At 49.6% G+C, this 23,498-nt stretch overlaps 1 protein-coding gene across 1 annotated transcript; it reads right to left on the bottom strand.

Moving 5' to 3' along the window:
• Positions 1-12: 12 nt before the first annotated feature.
• On the bottom strand, positions 13-20,960 carry LOC119445221 (3-hydroxy-3-methylglutaryl-coenzyme A reductase-like). The gene is made up of 10 exons (XM_049664929.1): positions 20,842-20,960; positions 13,507-13,696; positions 11,988-12,099; positions 10,162-10,249; positions 4,859-4,943; positions 4,454-4,559; positions 4,208-4,314; positions 3,190-3,309; positions 1,087-1,202; positions 13-229 (listed from the first exon to the last, which is right to left on the bottom strand). Exons 1-10 carry the CDS (start codon positions 20,943-20,945, stop codon positions 13-15), a joined length of 1,245 nt encoding a protein of 414 aa, XP_049520886.1. The 5' UTR covers positions 20,946-20,960.
• Between the last annotated feature and the right edge of the window lie 2,538 nt (positions 20,961-23,498).

Here is a 23,498-nt window from a genome sequence, read left to right as displayed (position 1 = left end):
TTCACTGCCACACTACACAAGCAGCAGCCATTTAAACCAGGTTTGGGTAAGCCGCATGAAACACTTACCGTTTGTGGAGTCGCCTAGGCAAGCCTTCTCTTCCCACGGGTGACTCTGTTGTGCAAAATGCAGCTCTAGCTCCTCCCGATTCTCAAAGAAGATGTATTTGACAGCCAGCGCTGATGCCAGCACGAGCAACACCAGCTGCTCAGGGCTCACCGCCAGCCATCTGCACAAGGAAAAGCCAAAGGCCTCACTGAACATCGCTGACTCATAGACCAGCTGGTTGTCCAATTAGAAACACAATCATCTCGCATCTCAATGTAGGCACATGCATGAATGATGGAAGGTAAAAATGGACACTGACCACACACAAGGAATATACAACAAGTTTCAAAAATTTTGGTCAGAGTCCATTTTAACTACGAATAATCCTGACCGAAGAAGTGTCAACCAACCTTTGACTTTATTAGCATGGAGGGGTCTTCTCGGATCAGATCACTTTCAATGCTATCCTGTATTGCTAAATGTCTATGTTTCACTTTCTGACCTAAACTGGGTGCAATTTGCCCGCCAGATACAATTGAGGAGACAAAGGTTTCAGTTCCTGTGGATAACTTTTTGATTTGTATTGCACATAAAATGTACAAATGCACAAAGTATACATTCGATTTCTTTTTTTTTTTTTTTTTTTTTCATTGGCACAGCTGCAAATGATACACCAATATAAAGCATGCACGGTTGTCCCACACATCCACTGGACTTGACTTGCCACACATATAGTACTGGGAAATGCTATAACAATCATAACATGCCCCTTATGCTTTAGAAAGAGATGGTGCCAACAGTTCAATATATCATGCACACCAATAGTGTTCATGAGATTTTTTGCACAAAGCTGTTCACACACATTCTATCCCTGAATTCCTACTTCATCGATAGTGCTCAACAGAAATGACACGGGCTATCCTGAGGCTGTTTTGTTGAATATTTATCCAATACAAGTACACATAACTTCACAGCACTTTGAAGTGAATTGGCGATTAAACAATGAATGCACTGAAAGAGCACGGAACAGCTGCATACCTTTGAAAGTAAGGCCCCCAGGCAAGCTTGTCAGATGCAATGGGGTCTGGGCCCTGCGTTCCTGGGCTGCCTGCCATCCACCGACTATGCGTGTGCACAAGCATAAGCCCAGCCGACTGCATAGATATAAGATTGGAGTCACAAGGAAACGACAAACTCCACAACATTATATGCCAAAATGTTTTCGCAAATATACGCAAGATAAGCCATATATGGCTGCAAAGCATAGTGTTCTTGAGAAAAAAAACAGTAAAAGAAAAGAAAAAGGCAGTTTCGCTATAAGGGTGAAGCAGTGAAAGCAATAGCAAGTTGTAGTGTTGTGCTTGAACTCCTTGCATAGTGCGCGGGTGCAACTATACGTGAACACGATATACGTGGGTGCGCCGAAATTTCTGGCACCTTTAAATGCTTTTACATGTCGTGAAGGGCCTGTAATGGCATTGCACAGGTGCCACTGTGCTGCCCATAAAGAGCGGCACCAGTGAAATTACATCACTTTGCAGACTGTGAACACGACTATTGTTTCAAACTTTTTTTAATAGTCTGAGAAGATTTAAGATAAAAGGCATACGATGTGAATGAAATGTTTCATGACTTTTGTTTGCGGGTTGCAATGCTAAAAAAATTCTGAGGAATAATTCATTCAAGAACATCACGCTGGCCTAAGCAACTTTGGTGGTTGAATAGTACAGCATCTACCTTGCACATACAGCATATATAAACACATAGCATACATATACCGGGTGCTTTAGCGAACACATTCAAAAATTCTTAAAGGTTGTCTGTGGAAGATAGCACAATTCTAGTTCATGAGCTGGTCTACTCGAAGAGGCGGACATTACTTGCACAAGAAATTGAAATTACAAATTGTAGCCGTGGAGTTTGCAAGGCTCATCCACTTGGAACCAATTCTCGGGATGACACCAGTTTCTCGAGATATTAATTCCCGAACTTTGCGGAGAAATGCATTGGCGTTCCAGTTACTTGCTTAAAGAAAACGTCGCTTTATGCATTGAAGCACAAAAGTAACTGGAATGCCAATGCATTTCTCTGCAAAGTTCGGTAATTAATATCTTCAAACTAGTGTCATCCTGAGAATTCGTTCCAAGTGAACCCGCCTTGCGAACTCCATGGCTACAATTTGTAAATTGCAATATAGGCCATCAGGTAATTAGTTCCAAACTTAATTAGTGATTTTTCGTTAATTAGTCGATTAGGCATTTCAATTTCTTGTGCAAGTAACGTCCACCTCTTCGAGAAGACCAGCTCATTAACCACAATAGTGCTATCTGCCAAAGGCAACCTTTAAAAAATTTTGAAAGTGTTCGCTGAAACACCCTATATTGCATAAATATATACAGAATATCACAGTGACGACGAAAATTTGCCTGGAGTGTCCATATAATTGCTATCTCAATGAAATGAGATTGCGCAGTACTGAATATGGCATACAACACAGGGCATCAATGCATTGTTATCTTATTTATGTCAATTCCTACACAGCCAGTCTGCATTAAAAGAATTTATTAATATGGAGTCCTCAGTTCACCTTTAGAAAGCACAGACATACCTAATTTATCTATGGAGGATTGAAGGTTCAATAAACAGAACAAGACTGTTCATAACCCAAGTTTAGATTCAGCAGAAGCTCACAAAAACAATGTGCCCGTGATTAAAGAAGAAAAAAAAAGAAGGAAGGTAGACCAGAAGAGCACAGAGCTGCTGAAGTAGGCATGCATGTGCTACCAAGAATAATGCAGACTGGCTTTTATGCTGAGAGGGTTCCAACCGTTCTTCCCTATCGAAAAAGCGCACACGCCCCATAACCCTATACCCGATAATTTGATATAGACATATTTATCCAATATGAAAACCTGTATGGTGCCATATATTTTATAAGATTATTGAATATAGTAGTTATGAAGCATATGGTCAGTGCCGCAGTGGTATCGTTGCAAGTGCCTGCTAAGATGGCTATGTGTGGCAGCCAGTATAAAGCAGATTGGAACAGCTTAGACATCTGAAATCCTTAGCAGTTGCAGCATCAAATATTTGTGTTAGATGCATTTATCTGAATTTTTACATGAAAGCAGCAATACTCACCATGATCATCTTTACCCTCTGGAGGACTGGATTTGGCTTTTGTTCTTCTTCTTGTTGTAAGACTCTTGCTAATGTACTCAATTGCCACACAGGACGTCCCTCTTCTCTGTCTCGTGACAACTGAAAATGGCCAAAATAATGGGAATCATGCCAATAACATGGCAAAGTCAACGGCATGTAATAGTGATGGACCAAGCAGCTACTGTGTTAGAAGAACCTGTTGCATAAAAACTAGAAAATACCAGCTTGACTACGTCATTTGCATTGCATACGTACTTTAGGTATTCATTAAAAGTTAACATGTAATAGGCATGTAGTTAAATGAAAGTGTAAGAAGGTTTTCAAGTACCTATTAACTCTTCACAGTCATGTGTCGGGCCCACCCGCCATGCAAAAATATCGGCTCCGGTCACATGTCAGGAAGCGCCCGACGCGTGCCTTTGCTCGCATTCTTTGTTTATTTGGGTAGGTTGCGCCATCTCTTGACTGTGTTTTCAATTACAAATTGCAGTTTTTTGTTGTCTACAGTTGAGGGCAGCACTTTTTGCAACGGACTTGAAGAGCTTTTCGCACGCAAATTGTAGCACGTACTGCTGACCGGATGGCAACGTTTCCTGCGCAGGCATTTTATGGATGGCAATCGCGCTGACTCGTGCAGCCACACTTCATATATAAGAATGTGAATGGCAACAGCAAGGACTGTGCTGTGTGCAGATAAAAAGACGAAAAGAGGCAGGAAGGAGACTGTCTTCTACTGCAAGACATGCAGTGCAAATCCTGGCCTCCACCCTGGCGACGGCTTCGAGCGATACCATACTATGCTCAAGTACTGCTGACAGCCAAGGGTATAGAGGAATGTTTCTCAAATAAAATCCCCTAACATGTGTTTGTGTACTAGAGCATTTTTTCTGCATGGCACCCAAAATGCGCAGAATGGCTTCTGACCGGAACGACCACACACTGGGTCAGAACTAAAAAGTCAAGACTAATGCATTGCTTTTGGTATTATTTTCCTTACCTCTAGAACCAAGGACAAACAAGCTGGGAAGAAGGTCATGAAGACAACATAGTTGACCAATGCTGACATACAGGCAAAGCAGCAAAGTTCTTCCAGCCGTTTCACACCTATGGAAGAAAAATATCTTTGAGCACTCTGTTTGTTCAACAGCACAAGGCATCAACTTTTCCTGCTCGTTGCATACATCTGGCGAGTCTGAATGCACACAAAACAACCAAACAAAAGGCTTCCCGACTAGCCACCCACCTGAAAGGGTGCCCACACCAATAACCAGTGTCTCAACGATGGTGTCCAGAGTGATCGTGGGGCCCAGCACAGCCATTCCACGGGCTATGTTCTCTCGTACCTCCTCCTGCACAGACCACAATTCAGCATAGAGCACTTTGCTGCCACTGGGCGTTTTTTGGCAACACACCACTACAATGGGATAGTGTCGAAATGGCCACTGCACATGTAGATGAATACAGGCATACAGAGCAGCTACCCACTTGTGCTCTAGACATACCAAAGCAGTAAGTGGTGAGCCTAAAGACTAATGCTTCTCTTAGTGTATTGCAAATATACTATGCCCATTCCTGAGCACCTTTCCAATCTGAAACCCGTCTTAATTAGCAACTGTATCATAAGAACTGACAGACATGCCACTCATACCTGCGAGCTGGAGCTGAGAGCAAACTGGGCCAGTAGACCAGCCTTGGATAAATCAATGAGAAGTAGAAAGAATGGCAGCGCCTCTCTGAAAAAGAAACATTTGTACATGACAGCACATCCCATTAAACAGTGGCTGCTGTACAGGAACTATGCCATGAAGCAATTACATACTCTCAAACACCAATTTTGTACAATGTCTCAAGGAAATGAAATGCTGCACAGTGGACTATGACAAATGCTGTGGTCCTAGGAGAGTTCTGGATTAATTTTGACCATCCAATACACCAAAATGTTAGTAGAGGGACATTTTTCCAACATTCTCACCATTTCCAAGTGGAACAAGTTAAATCACGATATTGTGTGTTGCAATAACATCGGCTCTTTATGAACCTCATTCAGTGTATTGACTTTTCACCATGAAATTTTTGACTATGCACTCGCATTTATCATTACATTTCTGTACCACTCCTGCATGGGCCGTGAAGGGCCCACAGTATTCAAATAATAAATAAAAAATATTGACACTGGAGCCAAAATGTGATGTCGCAACTATGTGCTCAAAAAACATTAGCTGCTGAGCCACCATGGCATGTGGCTTAATGCGCAAATTTAATGCAATTGTTATTGCTTGCCTGGAAAGCGATTTTAATGTAATGATATGCAAAAGTGTTCTGGAATTGTTCAATGCAGATGTTGAGTGTCCAAGCTGTGGCCACATATACATGCAAAACTGATGGAGAGTCTGGCGTCGTATCGTTGACTGATCACATTTGGGGATAACACTTTCACTTTTACATCACATGCCATCCTGCACAGCATCTCAGTGAAGTGAGGACTGTTCTACCAACTGATTCAGCAATTAGCATGTACTGAAAGTTACATTTTCACATTCCCCAAAAGTGTTTATACAGAATACAGCCCACGCAATGTTATGCTACACTTCAGTAGTAACAGAATTAACAGCCACGAGTGACATGCCTCTCACTGTGCTTAAGCATGAACGAAAAAGTGAATTTGTCTGGCTTGAAACAAAAATTTGTGTATTTAACAAAGTTTATGTAGTATGCACCACCATGTATCTCTCTCCACCCTCTATATGTTTATTCCACTTGCCGCAAATATTTCTGTATCGAAACAGCAGTAATTCAGTGGTAAAAGAAGTGCAGCACATGTGGTAACGAGTACTCTCGCTTGCTTTCACAAGAGCACAAGACCATGGCACAACACGCCCTAACGGCTACATTTATCAGTGGTTCACGTGGAGCGCTGCTCACATTTTCTTTCGTTTTTTTTCTCTATATTTTTATCTTGTTAAATCACAGTAGGACTCTTAGATTATCCGTCTCTGACAGTCCTGGACTGTCCGAGAAGCTGCACACGCAACGCTCATTGGCTGAAAGCACTGTTTCGGGCAGTCGGGGACTGTCAGGACGGATAATCGAAGAGGCCCAGTTGCTCCCTCGCTTGCTCGGAGTGCTCCCGCTTCCATATCGCGCTCGGTTCCAGGGCGGCAGCGCCGTGCGCCCGACGCGCCTGAACCAGGCCAAAATTTTCAGCACGGCGCCGAGCCGAGGAAAAGAGGAAAGAAAAAAAAAAAAGAGAGAGAAAAGAAAGCAGATAAGTTGGAAAAATACAAGAAAAAGGAGCGCGAGGAAGGAAAGCAGCGCTCTTCGAGGAAACGCGACCGTGGCGAACGCTGCCGTCGTCGCAGCAGCGTCGGCGAGGCGCGCCCCCTGGGGGCTGGTGGCAGCGGCGGGAGACGCGCGCGCCCTGCTCCAGTATTCGTTCGCGCCCCCCTCAGCCTTCCTGGTCACACTTGAAAGTTGGTACAATGTGAAACTCCGTGCGCAGCCAGCGCAGCGTTCGTCTTCGCGAAGCCGTCGGGAAGGCTACTACCGTGCCCGAGTGGTAGTCCGCGAGCGACACTGGAGGCGTCACGAGGGGCTGCCTATGCCGCCGGCGCATCTAGCGGGCGTCTCAGGCAGTTCCACAGGACATACGCACCCTTTTAGGTGGTTATGGGGAGGCCAATGAAAACCCCGGTCGGATTTAGAAGGTGGTACAAGCACCTTCACGTACCTCCCCGATGACGGCAGGAGAGCTACCGCTAGAGGCGGCCGCACACCGCCAGCGTCTTCCGACTTTTTGGCACTGCCCTTAGAGGGAAACTAAAGGAAAATACTAAGTCGACGTGGACTGTTTAAATACCATTCCAAAAACCTTACAACGCTTGTTTCGTGCCAAGAAAAGACTTCGTTTACGAGCAAATCGCATCTGAAGGCTCCGAATACCTTAATCGAAATTCAAATCACCCGCCACCCAAGCGGGGAGTAGTGACGTTACATACGCCATCACGCCCTTTGCTGCCGTCCGTGAGTAAAACGGCGCCCAACAGACGCCGGTACTAGAGAGCCTACATGCAACGCTGTTTTATGTAGGGTCTCTAGCCGGTACGGTTTTTTGCACAAAACGCAAACGCGCGGCCATGGAGGAACTGAACCAAGACAGAGCGGTCTATTCGCCGCTGCAGCTGCTTTTGGTCAAGTGGCGTGGACCTTCAGCATCCCGCGACATCACATGGAAGTCGGCTATTTCCAAAATACTTTGCCGCAAAAAGCACTTCAACGCGTTCAGCAGAAGCGGAGTTATTGGCAATCAAACTGGCCCTTCGCGGTGCTTCCGCTCCTTCAATGCCTTACTGCGAAGGATGCGGCGGAGAGGGGCGTGCCCACAACGCTTCGCTTACTGAACGTCACCGTGGCGCGCAGTTCAAATTTCATTTTGGACATAGGCGCCACTAGTTCGGATTTTGGCGAATACGACGCGCCAAACGTAAGCCAAACGCGATTGACCTCAGCGAGCCGCAGTGCACTCAGCCAGTGGACTCGTCGCGGCAGCCCGCGGCATCTACGCTACATAGCAGACCGCAGCTACATGCAACTGTAGTGTGTATGCGCTGCGTTTCCTCTGTGCACGACAGGGTTTGAATGTGTGCTCGCGCTCATATACTCATGTCTCACCGCGCTACGAGGTGCGGACCGGCTTTGTCCTTCACCAACTTGACCGACGGATATTAGGCAAATCCAACTTAGCGTTTTGAAGCGCTATCAAAAGCTCACTACGAAGTGGTCTGCCAAGGCGTCTAACCAGGAGCGGCCAGAAGTGAGGACGCTGGCAAGTGTTCGTGTGGTCTGCGTGGTTCGAGTATAGTTGAGCGTTCAATTAGTCGAAATTAGCGCGAACCACCGGCTACGACACAGGTAAGCAGGGTGGCCAAAGTTTAATTCCTACGTGGGCGGCCGCGGCCGAGCGTGAGCCGATGATAATCGGCTTCTTCCGGAAGCACGTAATTATTATCGAAATCCGAAAGCAGATTTTCGCTTACTTCAGTCTGTTTATTAAAGTTCGTCAATAAATATACACAGTAACAGTAGAAAGAAGCGCACTGATCCAAACACCCTTCTTGACTAATGTTAGCTATTGACCAGTAGCAGGCGCGTATTCGAATCTGCTATATTACGAAATAAAGCATCCAGAAAAGGGTGAGGAGCAGGCGTCTGTTGAAAAGGTAGCGTTTGAGAGAAAGGTGACTTCGCGCTCCACTTGCGAGCTCCACGCGTCGCGCACGACTGCGATAATTGGCTGAGATGTTCACAGCAGTGTAAGCTAACCGCGGACTATGTTTTTATTGCGATAGCAATTATATGGACACTCCAAGCGCATCCCTACCATCGGCGTCACCGTCGTCGTCGCTGTGAGGTTCCGTATATAGTCCAACGGCGACAAAATCATCGCCGCGCGCCGTACACTGTGCGTGCGAGTGAAAGCGAGTGAAGGCGTACGAGGGTGAACCGGCAACCGCGGCTCAATGTAGCGCACGCGAGGGAGGGAGGCAGGCAGGCCGGAAGCGCGCGGTCTTTCGCGCGAGGCACAGGGGCGAGGCGACGGAGAGGAAGGGGGGGGGGGGGGGTGCGTTATGCTCCGTCGGCTGTAAAGCCCCTTAAGGGGCTTTAGTCGGCTGCTGCTCACAGCGCGCCCGCGCGGGCCTCTTTTTCAAAGCGATCTGTGATGGGGACAAAGTGCATGCGCCGAATGCCGGTAGCTCATGTTTACATGTGAGCGCTTGACATCGTGCATGTCTATTTAGTAAGCGAATGTTTACAACTTTATACGGCCCATTAAACTACTATTCTTGCTTCGTATAGCTCTCTGCTAATTTGCTATCGCAATCGATGCTTCCCCTTTCGGGCGAAACTGCGACTTTTTTCACCAAGCCCGAGGGGTGGTTCAGGACCTCTTTAAAAGGTCCGCGGTCTGGCGGCAAAATCGTGCACGAAGGCTGAGCTGCAAATACACTACTCTTGCAGGAATTCGAATAAAAATAGGTAATACGCCCCTGCGACTGCAGGGTTTCTGCGCATTGAATTGCGGAAGTTAAGCAAGCCGGAGCGGTCAATTTTTTTTTAGAGGAAGTCGGGGGAATTACATGTGAATATCGCTCGTGCTGTTTATCTGACACGGGAAAGAGCACGCGGGGCGCAACAACTCCTCTTATAAAATGTGTGAAACGCGTGTGGTACAAAGGGCCATCTCCTCACGCATATTTCACAACGTGTTCTTTAATTCTGCTTGTATTAACAGAGTTACGGGCAACCAAATTCTACCACTACCACTCCCTCGCGGCCTCCCTTCTCGTCTCCCTACTGCTACTGCACACGAAGCTGTGCGAGGCTGCGCACACGCGGAAGACCGTGACACCACCATCGCGCCTGAGCTTATAAATCCGAGTGGACGGGGTTTTAAAATGTGTGGGAAAAGGAAGAATGCCTTTCACTTCGAGCATAATTTTATGCCTACAGATTCGTTCGGATGGTATATTTGGGTAGGTGCTCACGACAGCATTGCTTAGCGGCTGCGCAAGTTTATTTGCCAGGTTAGAAACATGTTGCAGGGCAAGTTTATTTGCCAGGTTAGAAACATGTTGCAGGGCTCCTAACTAAAGCTGCTCAGCCCAGTGGCGTCGGAACATGTGTGTGCGTGCGCGTGCGCGCGTGCGTGCGTGCCTCCGTGTGTGTGTATGTGTGTGTGTCTGCGTGTGCGCGTGTGTGTGCGCGCCGCGCGAGCACATACAACGACTTCAGTTCAAGTGTGGAGGTTCAGACGAATTCGTAACTCATGACAACAGGTGGGAACAGCGCGGCGTTTATGTTTTCTTTGTCCGCGTCGTCGTCGTCCGCGCTTTCCTCATCTATTGACATGACTCCAGTTTAACACGAAATTTATCACGGAGGAGAGGTACTCACTTGAGTTCAGACAGGTCGCCTTCTAGGAGATTCACTACGCTGCTGCTGAAGACGAAACTGGAGAAAATTGTGAAAATGGTTGCTATGCCTGAAAGAGAGCAAAAGAAAAAAAAAAAAAAACATAGTATCGACATAGTTAAACCCTACATAACCAAAACGTTTAGGATAGCAGCGAGGACAAAAGAAGCACGCGGTGCACAGCAATCGCAACGCAGTTATAACTCTGTTACTGAGCGAATGAGTGGTCGAGTTTTGAGGAACATTGGTTCACAGCTGTCTGCTTGCACAAGCGATAGCACGATCAGCGAAAGCGACTGTTTGCGGAACTCCAGCTCCGTTCAGCTGCACAAATTACGGCGGTACCGGAATGTTCCGTTATCAGAAATTCTACTGATACTTACACGGGACTTCTGTAGCCTTCTGCACCAAGATAGGGATAAGCAAAACTGAATAACCACGTTGCTAAAGTGCATGTCCGTGATGTTTGACGGCGTTTCTGTTTCGCAGGCACACGAGAAGCAAATCAATTGCTTTTGAGGCACGTGTCTAGTACCATTTTGTTTAGTTGAGCTGAATGGATAATCTATAAAACGACTACTGCAACAGACGCGTAAAATCGTAGTCAAGTTCAGCTACAGGTAACGACCACAGAACGAGTCAGCCTTACACGGCGCAGAAAGCCCTTGCGCTTCGGCTTTTCGATACTTCAGCCAGACGTACTGTGTTGTCACCTGCGCGACGTACCGCTATTGTACATGACCGCCGTCTGTCGTACATTAGACATAAGTGACAGTCGATAAATTACAGCAACCGACGTGTATTTAATCGCAACGCTGTAACTGTCACAGCGTAACACCACAGACACTCAATAGATCTGCACATTGCCTACGCCTGACGTAAGTCAAGCTGCTTTATTCCAGCTGACACGCAAAAAAAAAAAGAAAGAAAAACCTAGGCGTCATAACGGTTGAACGACTTTTCAATCAAAGGCAGGTCGTGTTTCGCGTCAGCCCCCCCCCCCCCCCCCCGCCTTCTCAAACCCCCCACACGCACACAAACACACACATCCAACCCTACGATTTATGAAACGAACTCGGCAGTTTCCATACCAAAAGCACCGGATGTTTTCATTTTTACCCGCGATGACGAAGCACAATGTGACGTCATGACAATACTGTAATAGCGCGCAAGTGAACTTCACCACCCTCTTGTGCTCCTTTGGCTCGAGAAAATGTGCTCACTTATAATAATCTAATCACTTAATAGTAATAATAAGCGGCGGCAGTATAACGGGAGATATCGCCACCGATGCGATCGCTCTATAAGCCACAAAAAGTAAACGCAGCAGCGAGCATGTCAGACAGCTTGTAGAAACATAAGATGCAAGCGGCTTAGCGCCACCTGGGACATCGCGCATGCGCAGAAACCAAAGCCTGATCGGGTTCTTTTGTGCGAAGGGTCCGGCAGCGTCCGCTATTTATAAAGATCCCTTTTATGACAATCGTTTCAGGTGTTCTGTTATAGCACACTCGCTGCTGCGACGACGCGAGGAGTGACAAGACAGGAGCGGACAGGAAAACACCAAAATACACTGACAGAGAGATTGTGGTTGTGAAGAGGAAGAGGCGCTATTACTGATGATAAGTGGTTCTTGAGGGAAAGGGAAAGGTTGGCGCTATCTTCTGCAGCCCTTGAGGGAGCACGGCTCAGCGCCAACTGACAATCATGCATATATAAGAACTTGAGAGGGAGATGGGGAAGGAGAGAGGGCTTGTGCACCGTAAAGCGCTGTCCCCGGAAGTTCGTTCGAGGCGCGCGTCTCCTACCTATGAGGTACTTGGAGCCCAGCTTGTAGAGTACCCGGAACTGGTGGTACACGTACAACAGGGCCATGCAGCGCGTCACGGTCATCACGACGACGTCCATGCCTCTGTCCTCCTGCGGGGAGAGGAGAGGGAATATAGCGCTAGCCGTTGGCTTTTCGTTCACGTCTACACGAGTAAGCTGTGCGAGCTGTACTTTGCAAGGGACGCTAGACGGCAAGTTTCGAATTTTCTTTCTTGGTGGCCTTCTTGCTAAGAGTTCGTGAATTTTCTTTCTTCACCGTCAGAGGAGGCTTGGTGACCCAGAAAAGGCGTAAACACGAAGACAAGTGGCGACGCCGCCTTGAAGTTCCAGCAACAGTTCGACGTGACGTCATACATTTTGACGGCGTCTGCTCAGCCCTAATTAAACAAAGATGGAATACGTTGTGTTCTCAAGGAGCCAAACACTGAACATAGCAAGTTTCGCAAACTTTCACAGCGCTAAAACGGCCGATATACGAGAAAATACGTTGGAATCCGTGACGTCACAATGATGCACTAGCGGTGGGGTTTCGGCGCGAAATTCAAACATAGGCAACTTTGACCGTCATTTTCTCCTCTAATAATCGAACTATTACTACGAAATTAACGGATATAAAGTCTTAAAAGAATACTTTACCAGTCTACCGTGATTTATTGTTTCTCTTTAGCATCCCTTTAAAAGTTTACCTAAAAGCAGCCAAAGATGCGATATGTATCAGCCAGAAATTACATGTACGACATTTACAAAGAGAGCTAGATCCTCAGCGGCTTCCTGGAACTTACTTCCTGCATTTTGTAAGCATTCATATTTAGTTAGTGAATTCACTTGGATAAGAAAGGCATTAAAGGCGGACGCGGGAAATCAAAATCTAGCAGAATACCTTTGAGCGACCGAGTACGTGATCGCGAAGGGCAACAGAACACTAGAGCCGTAGAAAATCTGAACTCTTCATCGTATGCATATACTAAAAGGCCAATACTCAGAGTCAACGTATGCGCTACGGCTGCGTTTTCTAAATCCAATACACACTTGTTGGCTGTAACCTGGAAAGAAATTTTTCGCAGCTGCCCTGTTTCGTAACTTTCGCGACCGGCTTAGTGTATACGGATATTGAATGGATACTGAACAAGAACATACTGCACAAGGTACAAGAGAAGCATGGAAGGAAAGATAGGACACAATGCGCTCTATCCCTGCTTTCTTTCCGCCATTCTTCCTTGAATCTTGTGCAGTAGGTTCTTGTTCGTCGAAACTATGGCTATGGTACCGAGGCTTCTCTTGTTAGCCCACTATTGATGAACATGGTATGTTGCACTGCACAGTTACCTCCTACTACACAGGCGCCTGGTTAGATCATGAGTTGGGCGACTGGCCCTGTTGTTAGACAATGGTCTCCGGTTCGAGTCGTTCCCCAACTGTCCCCAACTGCGGAACTTCTTTCCGAGGGAACTACCTGCGCTGCATGCACAACCACACGTTCGCGAGTGAAGAACTCACCTCCCTCATCTGGCACTGTGGCGACCACCCGCAGAGCCGGCTGCCAGCCAGGAAGGCCGAGCCCATGGACAGCAGGCAGATGGTGAGCGTGAGGAAGCCCACGATCACTTCCCACGGGTGCGACGCACACACGCGCCCGTGCGCGTAGAACAACCGCGCCAGCATCGCCCCCGGGCTGCAGCGCTGGGCCCTGTGCGGAGAGGAAACGCATGTAAACACGGCCGACCACGAAATGGCGTCACGAGGAACACTGCGCTTATTACAAGGCAACTCGTTACCAACCCCGCAGTTTTCAAACCAGAGTGGTTCCCCGGTCACCACTGCAGGAACAGGACAGCGATTCGAGGAAAGCGACGTAAATACGATACGTTTGGAGTGTCAGGCGAGATCGGGTTGGCTAGAGGCGCGACCATGATAAAACGTACAGTACATATTAGGAAACTACAGAGTGTACGACCGTTCGAGCACATATCCAGTCTCGAAATAAATAAATAAAGGTATTCAGAAAGCGGCGGCGGCATAGATAAATGAACCATTGTCATCGTTACTGTGCAGGCGTGGACACAATTAATCGCGCGCCATTGTTTAGCCCCACGCAGAAGCTGAGGCAAACATTTTACGCGAAAGGGAAGGTCGCGGCGACATAAGAGAATGCCCCCCGTTCGACGGCCTCAATCGAGGAAGAATGGAGGCTATCGCGAGCGTTTCCGCCCCTCCCCGTAAATAACAAGCTGATCCGGAAAACTGTCCAACACAGCTGTTGGTGCAAGGGTCCGTGACCTTCGTTTTCACTTGTAAAGTATAAACCATTGTCCGCTTTGCGCCACCGCTTCTAGCTGTTCCTTGGTGAAAATGATGCAGAAACTAAACGGTTTAATAAGCGTCACTTGACTCATTGTGATGTCCACGCAAAAGCAATTTATCTGCTACTACAAAGAGTACTCTAACACGGTCGTCCGAGCTACTCACCGTCCAATGTGTCGTAACAGTTTTGAACACTGAGGTTTTGAAAATAAAGGCGAGAACTCGGTTGGCTTTATTTTGGCGGAAAGGGAGCGCGTAGTCACTCTCCCAATACCTTAGAGCAATGGCGGTTCTGGCGTCCACGCTTATACGTGGCGGTCAGCGACGTCATCGACAAAGTTCAAACTTCACAGAGCACTGAGCTTCCGCGCAGTGCTCAAATGAGCCTTGCTCCTAACGCGGTGACGTGCAGAAGGCTATCCGCGCACGGGCAGGTATAGCCGAAAGGCCGCTGAATTCAGTGCGCTCTTTAGGATCCCTATAGCTCAGAAACGAGACCATAATGTGGAGGTCGTAGTACTTATGACACTCGATATTGGCCTTGAAGAAGACAAGTCCACTTGTCGAAACGTTGGCTCCTGCTCTCACCTTGTTTTCGTGTTACTCATCGATATTGTTTGTAAGACATGTTCTGTGAGTACAGTGTGGCATTTTAGCGTGCTCCCGGTGCAGTCATGGTCATGGCCGTCACCGCAAATCAACTCCGCACGTGGGTCCACCATCGAATGGCTGCTCCATGCTCGTGCCATGCAGGTTTCCAGTTCGCAGCTATACGCAAGAAGCATTAGTTTCGGCTAGTGACGGCCACACCACAGCTCTACAACCTGGTCCATCAAACCATTGAAAATGAGTAAATGTAGACATAATTCGATTCCGAGAGCATCGAAACAGTTGCATTTCCATGGCAGTGGCACGGGCACGTTATGGAGTCAATCTTAATTTGTGCTACAGATATCGAAGCTACCCCAAAGAGGCGCGCGGGCCAAGACGGCACGGACTATCAGTCCTCTCACGCGCTTTGGCATCTGTGAATGCATTGTGGACACAACGTTTTAATTAGCTGAGGCCCGTTGATCCCAACTTAAGGTCTCTGTTCGCTTCGCACAGGAGGCGCGCTATTCGAATCAATGATCATAAGAGAATGCGCATAAACCGCGCTATCCGTGTTCATTTATACAAGCCGAGAGTGACAATGACAAAAATCACCTGAACAAGTCCCCTTTCTCTCGCCCTGTGTGTGAGCGCTTGTCTGCTCGTGGCACTGCCCTTAACTCTCCAAGATCAGACTCAGCGGCGCAGACTCATATTCACGCAGCTTCTAGGAATCATGGGCTCAATTCCTTTCGTGGATACCAAAATAGGTTCGATAGGGATCACGTAGACTCATCCTCGCATGACGGTAAAAATCAAGTTAAAGTATGGGGTTTTACGTGTCAAAAGCACGATCTGGTTATGATCGAGGCACGCCATGTGGGGGACTCCGGAATAATTTGGACCACCTGGGGTTCTTTAACGTGCACTTAAATCTAAGTACACGGATGTTTTCATGAAGTCTCGTGGATTAAAAATATGGAATAATATACGATTCCGACTTATTCAGACTCACCGAAGCTCCGATTCACCGGGACTCGCTCAGACTCGCGGGATGCTCTGAGAGGCCGAGCGAGTCGGCTCGCGAGTAAAGTTCGCCGACGGGTGGTCCCGACTTCCTCCTCCCCGGCGGCTGTTCTCTTCTCGAGCCTAAACACTAAAGCGCGTTTCCCGTCTACCGCACCATTAAGTTATATACCGCGTTGTTTGAGCGCCCGTGCAGGAGCCAATCGCAGCGGTGCTCTTCTCCGCGACTTTCACCACGTGCGCAACGAGACAGCGCACGCGCGTAACGGGGCAGTCATAACACTCGGGGACTGTCTCGCAGATAAAAGCTGTACGGTTTGTTTCACGCTTTGCGGGTCAAGCGCGATCTCGCAGTGCGTGCACCTATAGTCGGCGTTCTCCGCAAGCACGGCTGTTTACAAACACGCGGCCGGACCGTGCCAACGGAACAGATATAGTGCCGCTATCGTAGATCCAGACTGGGAGCTCCTGGCGATATCGCAGTAAGCCCTCGCGCGCACTATATATATTTTTTTTTTTGCAGCGCAGCTGGCTTGGAGGCGGTTGATCGCATGACGCGTGTCACGTCCGCGCATTGACTTTTGCAAACGGATTGCCGGACGCCCGCAGTGGTTAGAGTAGTTGGGCTGCGCGATCCTGGACCGGGACGAAATACGAGGGCGGACGAACGCATCACCGAACGGTTCAATTGTGTCGGCTATGTTTTTCAGTACCACACGGGATGTGCGTTTTATTCGCAAGTTTCTGGTTTTGTCGACAGAAAAAAATAAAGAGGTCGAGAACAGCGTAGAATTTATACTTCCCGAGAGGTTGCGTCGGAGCGCATTTAATACGGATCTAAGCGATTAAAAGGTTTTCATACAGACTATAGGAACTTTATGGCATACACCTGCTAAACGCTCTTTTTTTTTTTCCGGCCATTTCTCTAAAACAACAGAAAGTGTGCGTGCGGGAAGTAAGCGGAGCGTGGAGGGTTTTGTTCTTCAGTATTTTAGAAGTGAGATCAGGCTACCAAATGACGACTTTTCTGGCCGTGCAAATCAGTGTCTGCCTTACCGCTGCGCGTCACACAGTGGACAGAAACAGCTGGAACATTTTTATAGCATACAGCAACAAGTTCCTGATGACGTCACAAAAGAGTGCACAGGCGCTGAACTCGAACACCACATTTCTTTTTTTCCCAGAACAAAGGAAACGAGAACGATGACTTACTGAAGACACTGAGTGAAGATATTCTAATTTCCGTTTATATCATGGTCCTTGCAATACCAGAGATCATGAGACGAAAGAGATTAAGGGTAACGGTGAAGGCGCGTCATCCCGTGCCAAGAATGTACCGTGTCCCAGCTAACGTTAGCCAAATGTTCGAAATAATAAATAAATAAAAAACACACGGTGCAAGATGCAATTATAAAACCTACGGCGTTTCGGTGATCAGACCTGCGATGGCCGCACACCGTAGGTTTTATCTTCTATCTTGCACAGTGTTTTTTTAACAGCTTGGCTATAGCGTTAGCTGAGGCGCCCCATATACGCCAGTTGAGCGTCAAAAGCGCACGTTCATTAATGGGGCACCCGCCCTCGGTGGAGCCGCGGTTCGAGCACCTAAGAGAGGTTTTATTTGCCAGGCTGGAAGCACACACGTCAACAGCTGCAGCATTATTGGTCCTCCGTCGGACCACACTACGTGCCTGCTCCAGGGTATCCGTGTTTCGACCAGAATCGGGCATCCCTACGTGCAACGACGAGGAGGAGGTCAGGCTGCCCTGGTTTTCGCCCACACGGCGGCGGCGGTGGAGGGTGAGCGAGTGCGCTACGCCAGCCTACACGACAGCGGTGGCGCGGCCAATTGCGCAAGGCGAGCACGATGGGTGGTGCCACACGTCTACCGAAGGGCCGCTCTCGGGCTGCTATTTTCGGGAGCCGGGAAATGAAAAAAGAAGAAGGATCCAACACGGTGTTTGTGTGCGAAGGAGTGTGAGAGAGAGGGGGAAGATGTACTGTCGATTTCCATGTTTACACGTGTCTCGAGTCCATGTCCTCGCCGCCAACGAGGCGGAACGATCGCCGCAAGGCGGGCGAGGCGACCCCGACGCGTCGCGCGTGAGTCGCCTCATCCCGAGACTGGCGCGCCGAAGCGGGCCACAAGTGTTTGCGGACGCGCCGCCACTCCACGATTCGACGCAGCGGGCACCTTCGCCGTGTGTTGTTTGCTTTGCGAAACCGCTAGACGGCGCGCAGCGGCGGGGAGAGACACACACACACACACACACACATCTTCCCTGGGGCAAGGTCGAGTTTACTGCCAGCTCTATTGCCGCCGGTCAGTTCGTTGGCGCCGCGAAGTCCTGGACGCGTCAGGTCACCCGGCAGGAGAAAAGGCGATACGTTTGGGAGAGTGCCGGAGAGGAAGCAGCCCTGAGCGTACGCAGTCTTAGACAAATCACGGCGAAGCAGGAGGCAGGTGAAAGGACGCCCGAGAGATAATTCGAGCACTGGACAATTCCACTCGGACTGGTGCACTCACGTCTGCGCGGACACCGAAGCTTTCCGTTGACACGCTACCGTAGGGAACATAAACGGGGAGACTCGACAGGACATCTGCTTAGCGTATATAAGGCACGAGACCACCAAAAGGCACTCTTAATCAAAATCTGTAACATTAAGCTCCATCTACATATATATTTGGCAATGCCCGAGTCCCAACGAGATCGTACAAAAAACTCTTAGCGATGCAGCGAAGGAACTGTCAACTACGTTCCCTGAGGCTTCTCATACAGAAATGTGCGGCACTTTTTTTTTTTTTTTTTGTAAGCCAGCTAGGGTCGTTACTGCGCACTTTGAGAATGGTTGGGAGTGTAGAAATTGTAGCGGCTCGTTAGAAAGAATGCTAACAGAACACAGGAATGAGAGAAAGGACTGCACGAAGCGAGCGGCAAGAACTAGCGATCGGCAACGCCATCAGGCGATCTTAACAACACAAGCAGTTGAGGAGGATCTTGGTGGTCTTCAATACCGTAACAACGTGCGCGTCACACATGGCGCGAAGTCGGCCTGCATTGGCGATGTATGGTTCTTTCTGAAGAGAACGCGAATAATGTCTGCACGTGCAAAGGGGATGACACAGCGTAGAACCACGGTCACGAGCTGCCCACCCGCCTTTCTTTTCGGCCAACTATAGCGTGCGCCACAAGAAAGAAACAAATTCTGAGTACCAGCCTGTCTGCCAAGAACAAAATAACTGAAAGGACGTACACACATGAGCGGAGGATATATATATATATATATATATATATATATATATATATATATATATAAAGGTTAACCAGCATCGGCACTAGAAGAAGTAGAAATGTGCTGCGCTTCCATCTAAATGAGCCGTAAGATTATCGACAATCAGAAGCAATCTTCTTTTGTTCCTTTTCTTGTCAAGCGCTGATTTACACGCATTTTCCTGCGTCGTAGGCATCACGCTATATGCCAACGCCACAGCTGCAAGCAATCAAAACTTTCCGTCTTTAAACATGACGTGCTCAAGGGCTGTGCTTGTCTTTACGATGCCTTCCCAGAACCGAATCAAGATGGGTACACTCAACTTCAGATAATGCGAACTTCAGTAAAGAAACCTTAGGATATGCGCCTGCAGCGGACTATTCAAGACTATTCAAGATATACCGCCAATGCTTGCGGTCCGACGTTAGTTTTTCCACAGCGCAGCTTTTCCGGGTGACTTTAGTCAAACGACACGAAGGTTTCTTCTTTTTTTTTTTTTTCAATGACAGCAGAGAATTTGTTATTTGACCTCTAGTCTTAATCAGCTAAGGAAACAAGAACACGCGATTTCAGGGCTTGCGTATTCGAACACGCCCAGAAATATGTGTCAGAAGTGAAGTGCCACATATACGAGTGGCGCTAAACAAACTGACAAAAGATTATTTGTGAGCGGAATGTAATAAGCGAACGACGAAAACGTTCTCGCGCCGCAGTTGTCCCGCGCTGCACTGCCGCCGTAGAAGAGCAGGAAGACTCGGCAACAAACACGTATACGCACGTCATCGATAGTTCCACGAAAACGCGAATAAGCTCATTATCGCTTCGCCAGTCGCAACTACAGCAAACTGCTAGCCAGCAGGCCTCCATATACGCCTAGTCACGAAGCGGGTGGCTTCAGTGCACGATGTGGCGCCAAGAACCGCGCAGTCCTCGCAACGTGCGCCACGCCAGCGCTGCAGGAAGGTTGGTTTGGATGCATCTGCATCACAGTCGATGCACAAAGTCTTTAAAGGGTTCGTGCGCTACGAAAGGTTGAAGAGCGGTTGCAGGCTTAACATGGAAGAAGTCGCAGTATAATCATAACCACGGACCCCCAAATTAGCATTATTTTTTTCCTTCAGTGGCCGAGCCCTTACGTTTCAAGGTGCAGGAAACTCCATCCACGGTTGAGAAGCGTAGCGTCTTTGCAAGATGAGCAACACAAGGAAGCCGCGCCCGCGAAGTACGAGGAACAACTAGCGCTCCAAGTGCGAGAATCCAGTCACGGGCTGTCGAACGGGCGGCTCCGAGGCACGAACCTGCAAAGCTGAGCACTGCGACGACCGCAGCCGACCGGACAGGCCGGGATCTCCTCCGGTCATCGCGTACTAAACTATCATGGCAGCCACACGTGCGAGAAAACGGCGATCGTGCAGGAGGAAAATTCGGGTCCGCCGGCGTGCAGACGGGCGAAACACGGCGACTGACGCACACGGCGCAGCCAGTCCTCCGGGACGCGGCCCCGTTGAGGGCGCCAGGACAACGTCGTGTGGCTGAGGACCGCCGAACCCGTTTGCGTCGGGCGGCGAGGGAGGCGGTTTCACGGGCAGCAGCAAAAAAGAGAGGCCGGGCGCGACGAGAAAGTTACCAGCAGCAGCATACCTGGCGCAGTGGCGTAGAGCGCGGCGCAGGGCGGTCAGGGCGGCCTCTTCGAGCTTGCGCACGACGGCGTCGCTGCGGCGCGGCGGCGACAGCGCGTCGCCCATGGTGCTGCGGCAGCTCGCGCGGCGGCGGCGGGGGGGTCAGCCGAGCCTCATGGCGCTCGGACGGCGAGGAAACTGGTCGCCGCGGAAGGAAGGCCGCCGCTTTCGCCTCGAGAGAAAAGGGGGCCCCTTCCGCGTGCGCACGCCGCCGCCGAGGGAAGAGGGCCTGTCGCGGAAGCAAGCCACCCCCCCTCCAAACAGTGGCGCGCGTGTGAACGACCCCGTTTCCCGGTCGGCCGCCGATCTAGGCCACGGCGCGGCGGCCCTGACATTGGCCCGAGGGTCTCTGGGTCAGCCCGCCTTCCTGCTGTTGCTGCTGCGATGGCCGCCGCTCCTTTGGGAAGAAGAAACGCTCCACCCTCCAAGTCACGCGACTCGCCCACGAAACGGGCGCGGACAGGGCCGCCACTTCTGCGGTGACGCGAGAACACGCCGAGCGATCTCCAGGCGACGCGCTTCGCTCGCTCTCCCTTGCGCCCGAGCACGGGGACAGTGGTGCCATCCCTCCCCCCTCCTGCCAGGACCGGCGGAAAGGCCTTCTCTTTGGACCACGTGGCATTAACGGTTTCTCCCGCATCAAGCCCGCCGCCAGCGCTTTGGTCTGCGATGATCGCGCGCAGAAACAGCGCCGTGCAATATCTACATCATCGGAACGCGCGAACAATGCCAGCGGCGGAGAAGCAGGGACGGACAGTAAACACGGTATTCGCGAGGCCAACCTTGTGACCGAACGACGATGACAACCGACGAGGTAGACCGCGGCGACCGGACCAGCCTGGCCCTTCATATGCCTGAGACCGTGAGCCACACGAACACCGCCGGTGCAGATTATAACAACTTGTCTCGCAATTTACAACAGCTTGTCTCTCTCGATCCCCTGCGGTGCCGGGGCCTACCCACGCAGTCTGGGCAAAGCTCTGGTCGACGCCACTTCCCAGGCGCAAACCATTGTGCGCGTAAGCATTGCCGGTCGCCATCTCGCGCGCGCACACTTGGAGGGCAACGGACGGGGTTTCCCTCGCGCTCACTGCGGAGACGAGGAAGCGAGCGCGCCAGCTGCTCCAGTTCGTGAGGGTGAAGATCCTTGTGTCGGCACACAATGGTTCGCATATAGTGTAACTGCATGGCCGCATTGTGCGTGCGTCTACGCGCCGCCACCCAGATCTCGCTCGCATCCCGCCGAACAGGTTTGCCTCCGCCGTAAAGAGCGAGGCCTCTCCGTTTCGGCAAAGTGGGGCCGCAAACACGAGCAAGCCGCCGCGCACGTTGCACAACCACAAAGTTCACTGGTGGCAATGCACCGCTCCGAAAGCGGAGTCTAAGGTAGCATACAATGCAAATCGATACAGTACCGCTACGAAGCAGCACCCCCCTCCCCCCCGCGCGCTTTAAAAGAACATAGTGACGCGCATACATATATAAGATAATGGCAACATGTAGAGTTCTTGGAGCGAAGGCCAGATATATGGCCAAAGATGAGTGAAAAGCTTTTAAACAGGGCAACTGCGGGCGCTAGCGTGACAGAGATAAAGACGTATCGCTTTATAAAGTGAAATACAGCAAAGGAAAACAAAGCAGGGACATATCTGAAACAGCGCGATACGCGCTGCATGCCGACAGCTATATTGTAAATAGGCACCGCCGGCCATCAAACATTCGAAATGACTCCTCCGGAAGAATGCAGCCATTTTCAGAGCGGCACCGCAGCGAGGCCGCGAGTTACGAGATGAATCCTGGCCATAAAGTACTCAAAACATTGTTCGCTGCGCGCGCGTTTGTCCACACGCAACAAAGGTGACCCAACGCATGGCGTTGGCGACGACGACTCGTGCAGAGGACGTTGCGCGTGTGCAATGCTGGCGCGTACGTACTTGACGACGTGCAATTTAACCGAAGCCACAACGGCATTCGAACATGCATGACATGAAACAAACAAACAAACAAGGGAAAAAGCTCGAGCGAACCGAGGTGTGCTGCGGAGGACACAGACCACCACAACTTCGACATTCTCTTAGTACATACGACACCGACGCCCGTCGCATCGTCACGCAAGCCTCGTCTCACACAAGTCAGGATCAAGATCAAGGACGATGGCGTGACCTCACCTCAAGCGCGGAATACGCTGTCCACAAGGCCGTATGATAAGCTGCGGCCTCCACTCCGTGCGGTATACATATATATAGTTTGCGCGCTAGACACTCACAAACACCCATGTTCCTAATTAGGTCGTGAGTCAATCTCTAGTATAAAACTTATCCACCAGTTAAAATAATTGAGAGGAACAAAACCACAGAACTATCTATAGAATGATGGTTCCGTGGTTGGAATGGAATGAGGCAACAGGTCGACGGGCGCCCGTGTGCCCACCCGGACATACTAAAGCCTCACTCACAGAGAGCACGTTCCCTTCGTACTTTCGGCGTGGCATCGATTTCGCGCAATAATCAGGCTGCTATCACGGGCCAAATGCCGAGGGTCTCCGCTTTGATCGGTAAACACGTGGAACACATTATACGGTCGCGAGTACAGCGTTAAGATGGTCGCGTCGGAAGTACG

This window comes from Dermacentor silvarum, chromosome 3 (genome assembly GCF_013339745.2).
Source record: "Dermacentor silvarum isolate Dsil-2018 chromosome 3, BIME_Dsil_1.4, whole genome shotgun sequence".
In the NCBI taxonomy this organism is placed as follows: Eukaryota; Metazoa; Arthropoda; class Arachnida; order Ixodida; family Ixodidae; genus Dermacentor; species Dermacentor silvarum.
Note: the sequence above shows the minus strand (reverse complement) of the source record. Positions and strands in the feature narration are given on the sequence as shown.